This window comes from Juglans microcarpa x Juglans regia, chromosome 4D (genome assembly GCF_004785595.1).
Source record: "Juglans microcarpa x Juglans regia isolate MS1-56 chromosome 4D, Jm3101_v1.0, whole genome shotgun sequence".
Lineage (NCBI taxonomy): Eukaryota > Viridiplantae > Streptophyta > Magnoliopsida > Fagales > Juglandaceae > Juglans > Juglans microcarpa x Juglans regia.
In genome coordinates, this window is record NC_054600.1 from 27,835,042 (window position 1) to 27,846,735 (window position 11,694).

Below are 11,694 nucleotides of genomic sequence, written 5' to 3' on the forward strand. Positions count from 1 at the left end.
TGGACATAAAATTTCTACAAATGTATCACGACTAGTTGCATATAACAATTTATTTGGAGATGCTCTAATATTTTTATATGATACATAATAAATTTTAAGAAAAAGTAACACCATGATAAAAATAAAAAATCACATTTAGAATAAAAATATAATGAATACAAGATAATGAACTTACAGAAATCTACCAAGTTGTAAGAAGATTCGAGAGATAAAATATTATGCGATAGAAGTGGTAAGGATTTTGAAATCCTCTTAGAAGAAAACTTTGGAGTTTTTATAAGAGACCATTCACTTTAGAAGAAAACCAATGACCAGAAATTAAGAGAGCTATGTTAAGGATATGAAGAACTGATGATTTCATCTTAATGGATATTTATGAGAGGAAAACAAGAGAAATGCAAGTTGTGTAACGTGATTGGAGAAATTGAAAGGATACGGCTGAACTTGAAATTAAAAACAGAGGAATAAGAAAGTGAACGGCTACTGTGCGTAAGAAGGGAACTAAAGACAAAATCCCTAAGTGAAACGGTGAGTTTCTCTTGAGTGACTTGACACATGCAACACACTCATAGGATAGATATTAGCATTGATATTTTAATATTGTTATATTTATAATAAAAATTTTCTATTTACAAGTTTATATTATTTATATGAAACGACTTAATTTATAAAATTTTAATTTATTAAAAAAAAAACTAAATTATACTATATAAATATTTTATTATATAAAGCTAACTATTAAGAGCATTGGCAATAGGTTATTCATCTTCATTTTCAAATTTACATAATATCTCTTCAAATTCATCTATATTATATTATGCATCTTTAAATTTTTATATAGTTATGAACAATATTTATCTAAATTTGAAGAAACACTGTTTACGCCCCAAACATTATTTTTAATGTTTTTTTTCTCTCTCTCTACTCGAACGGTTGTTTCTTAAACTTGTACCCCAACCAGAACTCTCTCAAAGGAACGAAACCGAGCAAGAGAAGCAACTCTCGAATTTTTTTTTCTCTCTCTCTTGACACAAACAACTTGCAAAAATCTCCAAAAAATCTCTCTCGTGCAACTGTCTCTTCTCTCGCCCAATACTCGAAGAACCGAAGGTTTTCCATCGCAGCAACTCTCGATTATGCAAAATTAGAAATTGAAGAAAAAAATGAAAACATCTACAAAATTTCCAAACAAAGCATCCATGAGTGTTACCTCAAACATCAAGAGATCGACAACGGAAAAATAACCAGAACAAGAAAGAATGGAAAGAAAGAAATGAAGAGCTAGCGATGGAAGAGTAGCTGGCGATGGAGGAAGCAGAACCTAGAGAGAAGAAAAAAAAAATAAGAAAAGAAGAGAAATGGAGGGAAATCGAAAAGGGGAAAGAAAGATAAGAAGAGGAAAAGAAGAACTAGAAAAGAGTGGAAAACCTATTTTATTATCAAAATTTTAATAAAATAATTAATAATTTATTATTATTTAGTTTAATGATACATAGTTCAATGTGAGAGTTTTCCTTCATATGTAAAATCAATATTCAAATATGAAAATGCATAAGCCACTGTCAATGCTCTAAATAGGATTGTAATGAACCGGTATGTTTGATAGCCCGCTCAGTACTCACCCGATAAACTCGACTTGTAAAAAACTCGTCCATGAAAGTAGATATTCGCTCGATTAATAAATGACATATACTCGACAAAACTCGGCTCGACTCGACTAAAGCTCGCTCGTTTATACTCGAGTCGACTCGTTAGCTCGACTCGATTAAAACTCATTCATATATTAATATATATATATATATATATACACCTATGTATATATATGTATTAGTTAATAATATAAGAATAACACTTTTATAATTAAATATATAACATGTAACCTAATTACTTATGTCTATATATTGAATATATTTTATAGTTATATTTATAATTTGTACAATAGTTATACGATAAGATTTAATAATTTCATATACTGATATGCGATAACCACATATGAAATAGATATATGCTATTATATTATGTGTATGTATTAATAACATATGTATGCATATAATATATTGTTATTATGAATAAATATCAATTAATTATATATTAATTATTTAGAAATTTTTAATATATTATAATTCAATAGAGGTTCTATTTGTTAACTGTACAAATTTAATATTATACTTTTTATTTACCTAATTTATTAATTATTAAATTTTACTCTAAAAATAAAAAAATAAACAACTTGAGCTTAAGTTCATTTGTGAGACAAGAGTTGAAAATTTAACTTATTAAGTTGAACTCAAATAAAATATAAATAAAAATAATGAATTCGAATAATTTGAATCGAATCAAACTCGACAAATCAAAGACCGAGTTGGCCCGACCCGATTACAGCTCTAGCTCTAAAGCGTCTGACTGAAATGCTTACTTATTGAACCCGGTTGATTCGGGTCCGGTCCGGCCATAGATATTCATCATATTCTAGACACGCACCACCGTCCAGACTCCCCGGGAAGAAACACCAAAAGAAGACTAGAAACCGGAGAGAAAAGTTGATCCCCATTCCCCACAATAGAGCTGCGACTTCGTGAGAGATGGATGAAGAGCATGGTAATAGCATCGGTAGTAGCAGTAGTAATTTGGAGACTGCGAAGGCGGAGAGATCGGTTTGGCTGATGAAATGCCCGGTTGCGGTGGCCAAGTCCTGGAAGAGTCATCCCCAATCTGACCCTCACCCTCTCGCCAAGGTCGTCCTCTCCCTCGATCCTCTTCACCCCGACGGCTCCTCTTCCCTTCAGGTGGAAACCTCCTTCTCTCTCTCTCTCTCTCTCACCAGATTCTTCTTGATCAGCTCTCTTATTCTAGGAAAACTCTTGGTGCGAAGATTTAATTTCATGCTATTTAATTGATTTTCATTGAATTTCACACCAACTCGGAAATTAGGTTTGTTCATTGGATTTTTTTAGTGTTTAATATGAGCTTCTTCACATTCCTCTTGGCCGGTTTGGATTGAGAGGTGAGTTGACTAGTATTTATTACTATTTACAAATTTTAACTCACAAATCTTACTACGATTCACAAACTATCTCAACTTATTTCATCTCATTTCTGAATCCAAACGGGGCCGCTTACCAGGAAAATCACAGTTTATTGAACTTTTGAACTGGATTTAGGGTTATTAGCTAACCGTGGTTGAGTCAGTATATTTTGCGTGAATCTCGTGAACTCTTTCAAAAATTGTGCATTAAATTCGCCCATTTCAAATTTCAATTGGAGGGTGCTTTTAAATTTGCTGCATTGTTGGTCTGTGATCTTTGTTTTGTCGCACTTTATTTCCATTTTCAACGTCATGGTAGGCTAGGTGTGAACAATCTAATAGGCAGAGTGAAAAGAATCCTTATCTAGGCATATATTGCAGAGTATAGCGTTAAATTATATCGGTATGAGAAGTTAAAACTACTGTCTGTACTCACTAACAGCAATATTCCATGAAGCTTGTGTATTCATTCTATTAACCTCACATTGGAGGTGATTCATTTGTTTTGTGGGCTTATGGAATCTTGTTCATAAGATGCTCTAATGGACACTTTCCCGACTCTGTTTGCAATTCTGGTGCACATCTGGTTTTTGAATGGTGTCCTTTGGTGTAACTTTCATTTATTTAATTGGCATTCATTAAATTACCTTTTTTGTTCCCCTACCCCTTGGTGCTAGATCATGACCACTGTGAAGAGGGGAGCATAAGCACTGAAATAATCCCTTAAGGGCAGCAATATTTATCTTTCCATTGTTTTCCCTCTTTTCATAATTGAAGTGGCTACTTCATTTTTCCCTTAAAATTTTACCTTTATATATAGAGGTGGCTGCGAGTTATTAAGGTTACTGCCCTTAAAGGGTTGTTTGTTTATTTGGCTGCATATTTGCTTTAAGGATACACACACCTTGTCAACATATTTGGAGGACAAACTTCCTTACACATTTTGAATTGTTAACCAGTTCACAATGGAGATGGCAGGCACTGAGGCGGGGAGTGTTCCGAAAAGTTATTCTTTGAATATGTTTAAGGATTTTGTTCCCATGTCTGTCTTTTCAGAGACAAATCAAGGTGAGGATCATAATTCGGGTTTCCTGAAGTGTTTAATTTTATATGTTTCATTCAATGGATACATAAATATTGATTGTTTTTTAAACACATGGCAGTTGTGGTGGTCACGTGTTGTTGAAATGATTTTAGTGATGATGAATCTAGAAGGTTGGAGAATTTCACAGCTGTTTTTTTAGATGTTGATGGAAGTTTTACTTCCTGACGGTGATGGGTATGGCATACACAACTGACCCCACAATTTGAGTTCATTAGGTTGAGTTTTTAATAAATTGTACAACCAGTAATTATTCAATTAGGTAGCTATAATGGATTCCACATACATTTAGTGTGACTACTTCTTGCTGTTGTCCCCTCTATAATGTAAAGTAGGGCACATTTTGTTAACTATTGCATTTGCAGGTAAGGTTGCGATGGAGGGAAAGGTTGAGCATAAGTTTGACATGAAGCCCCATAGTGAAAACATTGAAGAGTATGGAAAATTGTGCCGTGAAAGGACAAGCAAGTCCAAGATAAAGAGTAGACAAATACAGGTAGGACATTTGACTTATTGCTTTTTGCAGTGCAGTTCTTGTTTTGAATGATCCTAATTGTTTCCCACTTCCTCCTTTTGTCCTTGATTTCCTTTAAAAGGTCATTGACAATGATCGTGGAATACATATGAGGCCCATGCCGGGAATGGTTGGCTTGATTTCATCCACTTCCAAGGTAATAACTATTTTATTTGTATTCATATGAACAAAATAGTAGCTATGGGTTATACACTGTGTTGTTTTTTTAGGTTGAACTCTTTCTGTCCTGTTATTACTATGTTAATGTTTCCCAGCTAAAGGGAAATAATTTATCCATATCAATGCCCCCCCCCCCCCCCCCCCCCCCCAAAAAAAAAAAAAAAAAAAAAAAAACCCTTCGGTGCATGAATGTTGGGCCCAATTTGTGGCGGCAGTTTGTAAGGTTTGCATGTTTTGACAAAGGAACTTGGCTAAGGTGAGGGGCGTCAAGCTGGGATAGAAGATATGTCAATCTGGAGTCAAGTTTACCTTTTATTCTAACATTTCATTTTTGTCTAATTGGTTGATAGATGCTGTAGTTTTATAGGGTTTCTGTCTAGTGGGGTGTGCTCGTGCCATTGCACCTGTTATTTTGTTTTATAAGCTTGCTCATTTACACTAGAAACCCGACAGCATAAATATGTTTGTCTGTACTTATCAAAAAAATTTCTTTCTGTCTACCTCAGTAGATGCCCGCTTGTACACATGCAAACCATATGCTCAATAGCCCATGTGAGCACACTAGATGCACACTTGTTTATACTTTCTAAAAATTGTAAATATGGTCCTTTCCCTAATGTAGGTACAGGTTTCATTTTTGGAAGAACATTTACATAAGTTTCCTTGTTAATGATCTGTGGCAGGATAAGAAGAAAACTGTACCAGTTAAGCAATCGGATGTGAAAAGAACTAGAAGGGATCGTGGGGAACTGGAGGATATAATGTTCAAACTATTTGAAAGACAACCAAATTGGGCCTTAAAGCAGCTTGTCCAAGAGACTGATCAACCTGCCGTATGCATTTTGGTTATTTTACTTGTTTATGATTTTGCTTTGTGGGTATAAATAGCTCTCTTATGATTCTAATGCATGTCTAGGATGAAATGCTTTGCCCTTTGTTTTAATTGAAGGATACAAGAAAATACTGACTGAATGATTTGTTAATTGCTCACAAAGGTGTAATATTGCCATATAAATATTGAGTCGCCTAATTCCTGTGAACTCGGTAATGGTTATGATTATTACCTCGTTTTTTTGAAGTTACATAACACCTTACATCCAGTTTTCTGAGTGATGGCTATGTTGTGTCCTTTATATTATTGTTAATATTACTTTGACTTGGTATTCACCTGTCAGAATGTTGGTTTCTTTGCAGCAATTCTTGAAGGAGATACTCAACGAGCTGTGTGTGTACAATAAAAGAGGAACCAACCAAGGAACCTACGAGCTTAAGCCAGAATACAAGAAAGTTGTTGAAGATACAACAACTGCTGAATAATATAGCACCTCTCGGGCCATTAGTGACCTTTTTTCTATTTATTTCTCTACGTGAATTAAGCAGGAAAGGAGCAGACTCAGTCACAAAGTTCAAATAAATTCACAAGTTACGCAGGGGTGCTGCACGTGACGCCACCGAGAAGGTATCAAGCAAACACAACATGGAGCGACCTATTCTTTCCTTTTTGATATTTCGTTCTCTGAAATTCGCAGATGCAAATTTGTACAGAGTCTTAGTTTTTACTCTGGGGCCAAGAGTTATACAAAAATATTTTGTTCCGCAAACTTAATTCCTCAATGACCCATTATCTTGATTTAGCATCAACGCTTACTGGATGGACTTTTAGGTTTCGTTTGGAAATACAATTCATCTTAACTCATCATTACAATTTTTTCAAATCTCAATACAAAATATAATAAACAATTCAACTTTTTTAAATTTCAAAATAATAATAATAATAATAATAATAATAATAATAATAATATTATTATTATTATAATAATATTTTATCAATTTAACTCAACTCACTTCAATATCCAAACGCATTTTTAGAGTTCCATCAGTTCTACCAATTCCAAGGCAAGTCCATTCTTATGCACTAATGTTTTGCCAATTTCTTGTCGTCTCATTTTGAGATGTATATCTGATGTGTCTAACTGGGATTCAGATCTCCTATCAGAACTTGGGGTCTAAAATGAAAGAGAGAAAGATATGAAGTGAGTTTTACATTATTTATTAAGTATTTAATAAGGTTTGAGAAATTCATTCAGAGAAGAGTTTGACAAACTCAGAGCTCGTTTGGATATAGAAATTATTTCATCTCATCTTATCATTATAATTTTTTTAAATTTTCACACAAAATATAATAAACAATTTAATTTTTTTAAATTTTAAAATAATAATAATATTAAAAAAATAATATTTTAATAATATTTTATTTAATTCATCTAAAATGATCTTATTTCACTATCTAAACGAGACCTTAATTTTAATGCGACTCATTTTATGCTTCGGGTAAATTTTCATATCCATTTGTGGACAACGCGCACATTATGGAGTTGCATCTTTTAACCAGCCAAAAAAAAAAAAAAAAAAAAAAATACAAAACTATGAGACGAAAGTTCCTTTTTAGATCTTCACCATCTGGGTCCTGCAAAGACACTGCCACTTAAAAGCTTGTGGATGAAATTTCGTAGCTTAAGTGGGCCAATAGATCATGGGCTTGAGCTATGAATAGGCAAGTTAAAGCACTAAAGGGCCCAATTTCATTTTGGGTGTTAGTACGGCCTCAAAGGCCTGCCTTACCTCGGAGTCTGCGGAATGGCAAACACCCGTGAGGACCAGTAACATGGGATTCGGATTTACGCAGACAATTAAGCTATCTTTTACGAATTAAAGAAATGTCAATTATGAAGTGGTATGTCATGTATTTTTCTTTCTTTTTTTATTTTTCTTTTTTATTTTTTACCGATAGAAAGTGGTATGTCATGTTGAGGGAAGGAAATTAATGAAATTTCATGGCTACTGTCAAGAGCTTGCTTTCTACTTTAGGTTGAAGTATCCAAGTTTTTTAGCCTTCTTTCGTCACAAATAAGAGTTTAATAACAAAATTAGAATCTCGTCCTCTTCTTTAAAATTAAAAAGAAAAATTAAATCAAATTGAATTTCCTTTTTCACTTAGCCCATAGAACTTTAATAATAGAATCAACTTGAATATATGTTAGTAATAACAATAGTAATGAGATCGTATCATAACAATAAGGATTCCAAATGCCTTGAACCTAATTTGTAAGCATGACATAAGATCAGACCTAGTTGCCAAGCATTATTTTTCTAGCCGGCCACAAGACAATAACATTTTCATTTTCAAATCTAGGACTATATGATATATGCCATTGCAATATTTTCTCGAATATCATCATTGTGCGCATTTTCGATGATGATAAATGCGGTTTTCACATCAATCAAATTGTTGGCTAGATCGATTTATTCCGTCATGTTAGTTCATGATCCGATTTGAATTATCAAAATAAAGATGCTATTAGTTATCCTATTAACTATTTATCATCTAGGTCCAAGAAAAACAGACATTTGTGACGAATTATTTGCGATGATAACCACTATTTTTGACAAAAATCGACTCATTTTGACAGGAAATAATAATTTTTACTGGAAATAATTGATAAAAAATAAGCAATTTTCTTCTAGTATCGATCTCTTGATGTGTCATCAAATGATAAATAAGTGCAAGAAAAAAATTATACATAGTTTTTCAATAATCTGATTTCACATAATAATTAGGGAGGGTAAAAGGTTTATAAATGACAAATAGCATTTCTCTTCTCCAAATAAGAACTTCGCATGAAATATTCTTTTTGTTGGCTTAGAATGAAGGAATATTACAATTCTCTAGTTAATATTTCTAGTATTTAGACGCAAAAATATAGATACATGTGGTTGTGGGGCCGTTAGCTACGACTTAATTAGGAAACAACATGTGAGGAAATGACTCATAGGGATACTATGGTTTTTGTGTATTTTTATTAGCGAGTAACTTTATTGAATGTACGCTTGTCCTAGCTAGCTAGCAAGTGAAAAATGGCCATTTTGATTTGGGCTAGCTAACTTTAATTAGCAGGCAGATCTAGATATATCATAGAAATTCTAAAACAAGTAACCTAAACATTATTTGGGTAATTTTTTCCTAGCAAATATACCTATTTTGTAGTTTTGCACAGGGTAGAAAAAGCTTTTATCTTTAATTTCTAAAAATCGTTATTCAAAGAAGTTGCAGCTTGCAACACTCGTAAATATGAAATTGTGTTCTCGTTAAGATCAGTAATTAAAAAGAAAACTTAAGTCCATGCATGTGATCGTGCGTATACAAAAGCTATATTTTAATGACATCTGAATTGTCTTATTAGTTGCATGGCTTTTATCATGATGAAAAGACTAATCGAGTCTAGAAAATTGAACTTGGGATTGCTCATAATCGAGTGCATGTTGAAAGAAACATGAGTAAACCGGCCTAGATGATCAGTGAGTGAGCGCTGTTAGTGTTGAGCTTGAGCAACGAGAATGAATGGCCACCCAAGTGTCGCCCACTACTGACTCAGCTAGCTAGCTAGCTAGCGTGTTAGGCCCACGCGAATACGTTAACGATGGGGATCTTTAGCGAGCATGACCAACTAGTTAGGAATCTTCCCTGTCAGCTTTGGAAGATTTTTACAGCATCTTCCGCTCAAAGATTCCAATCCTATCTTCTCGATCGAGGAATATCTGCAGCATGCAATTGATCGAGGGGATCATCAACTTGACTTGGAATACTTTTTAGGGTATTTGGGTGGGTGACCTGGGTGTGTACCCCAGCTGAAGGGACCCTTCTCGCATATAAATGGCTAAAGGGGAATTTTAATGGAGACTTTGTCACTCCCATGAACGTGGATGCCAAAGGTGGGAGGAGGCTAATAAATGAAGAGAGAGATAGCTAGATAGAGAAATAGACAGTCAATGCTGGTCTTGATTGAGGAATAGTGTTGGAGTGGTGCTTCCACTTCATATATATTCTTAGATCAAGCATGTATATACACGTAGTTCCTTAAAATGATATTGACTAGTAGTTTGAGTGAGCTGCCAACTCTTGTTTTGTTTTTTTGTGAAGACTCTTTGCCTGTTGGCCTCTGGAACTCAGAAGAGCTAGCTTCTACTTGGGCCATAATTACGTGCCTGATCTCGTGTACGTGATTGTCGCTATCAGCTGCCTCTGGCCTCCTATTGGAAGAGTTTTCTCGGCTGTAAATAATGCCTATACATGACTAAAATATGTCGTATATGCTGTTTATATAACAACCAAAGAAAAAGGGGTAATTAAGTAGTTGATCAATACGCAAAAGCGATCGAGTTCTCATCATGATGAGTTGAACGCTAAATTCCCAACACTGCATGTGGTTTTTCACATATCTAGGGTGAATATATAGTACTAGTCCTACTTTCCTTTCACTTCCTCAGTGTTCTTGCTGAGTAACGCAGCATTCGCACGCACTCACTCCTCAAATTATTTTATATACAACAGATCGAACTTTGATGCTAACAATATTTAACATGAGGAGCTAGCTAGCTGCCATGCATGCCTAGACAAAAACCCATGCATGGCCAGGAGGAATATTGTGGCCGGGTACGTACGTACTGATGGTGACTAGCTAGCTAGCTAAAACCTTCCTATCGAGACCATTAATTCTAGCAGGATTGATCAAGCTAGCTAGCTACGAATTCATCAAGTCCAATCTATTGTGTTAAAAAACAAATCTTAATTTCTAACTGGCATGGGGGAAAATAATTAATATAAAAGAGGGAAAGATCTTGAGGCCTGAATTTGATCCATCCGCCCATGCATGTTTGAGATTTTCGGACATAGTTGGTAGCTAGCTAGCTAGCTTGATCATCCATGCAGCTACCGGAAATTGGGGTAGTTTTTAGAGCAGTAGTAGTTGAGAAGGATGGACCATTAATAATTCTGTCAGAAACCGAAGGAAAATAACAAATTAATTATTAAGCACTCGATTGGCGATATATAATTTAGAGAGAGTTTTTTTATATATAAGTAAGTTTGTGTATTAATTTGTGTTTAATGTTGTTGTTTTTATATTTTAAATTTAAATTAATACTGTTTTAAATAAAATATACTTTTTGATCAATCATATTGAATGTATGTGTGTATTAGTACACATAATCTCTTACCATTAGATTTTTTCTTAAAAAAAAGCTTGCATGCCGCTCATATCGCTCTAGTGCGCTGCAGAATTTTTTTAATATTTTTTTATTTATTGATTAAGAAAATAATTTTTAGTGTATTGATATGTATTTTTTTATTTTTTTTAAATATTAAAAAATATTAAAAAATTATAAAAAAAAATTTAAAAATAAAAACGGTATAAACAGCGTTGCTACTCAGCGGGAGAGTAACACCGCTCTATAATTTATGGTCATCCGTCGACGTTTTCTTTTCTTGTTAGGTAGTTTTGAAAATTATCACTTAATTAGTACAAATCATTTGTTTCATTAACTATTTGTTAATGGGGCACGGGGCTCAACACGAGCAATAATTGTAAATCATAAACCACATCGATCGGTGCGCTATATATATATATATATAGCTTAAAAAGATTAATCAATTTAAAATTCCCTTAGAATTAGTTATATATATATATATATATAATATTTATATATATAGTGAGGAGGAATATTGATACAATGAAAATCTATCTACCATTCATTTACGATTTATTAATAAAATAATATTTTTTATAATATTGCATCAAATCAAAATTAAAATTAAAATATATATTTTAAAAAATATTATTTTATTCTAAGATCGTAGACAAATAATAAAGTAGTAGTTGTTTCATCATTTCTCTATAGTGAGTAGGCCGTAGTCAATATGAGACTCATGATCATCACCCATGACTACTTTTATATAGGACTTATCCTCTTTATGTCAGCAATTTATTTTCTCGATGTGGGACTATTATCTCTTTTAAAAGAATATCTAACCAATTG

At 33.4% G+C, this 11,694-nt stretch overlaps 1 protein-coding gene across 2 annotated transcripts; it reads left to right on the forward strand.

Moving 5' to 3' along the window:
* The first annotated feature begins 2,479 nt into the window (after positions 1–2,479).
* LOC121259341 (general transcription factor IIF subunit 2-like) lies at positions 2,480–6,751 on the forward strand. Of its 2 annotated transcripts, XR_005939568.1 has the most exons (7): positions 2,480–2,786; positions 3,985–4,093; positions 4,493–4,623; positions 4,724–4,798; positions 5,505–5,654; positions 6,016–6,484; positions 6,691–6,751. XR_005939568.1 is itself a non-coding variant. In XM_041160889.1 (6 exons), the coding sequence occupies exons 1-6, from the start codon at positions 2,583–2,585 to the stop codon at positions 6,136–6,138; spliced, it is 792 nt and encodes a 263-aa protein (XP_041016823.1). In that variant the 5' UTR covers positions 2,480–2,582; the 3' UTR covers positions 6,139–6,489. The 2 variants fall into 2 exon arrangements, 1 of the variants encoding a protein (XP_041016823.1); XM_041160889.1 differs by lacking the exon at positions 6,691–6,751 and having other exon boundaries at positions 6,016–6,489.
* Positions 6,752–11,694: the final 4,943 nt, after the last annotated feature.

Excerpts from the sequence above, each read along its gene's own strand:
- LOC121259341 (XM_041160889.1), top strand. The coding sequence starts at position 2,583 with ATGGATGAAGAGCATGGTAATAGCATCGGTAGTAGCAGTAGTAATTTG. Across the intron at positions 2,787-3,984 it reads ACGGCTCCTCTTCCCTTCAG|TTCACAATGGAGATGGCAGG; the intron begins GTGGAAACCTCC and ends ATTGTTAACCAG. Across the intron at positions 5,655-6,015 it reads AAGAGACTGATCAACCTGCC|CAATTCTTGAAGGAGATACT; the intron begins GTATGCATTTTG and ends GTTTCTTTGCAG.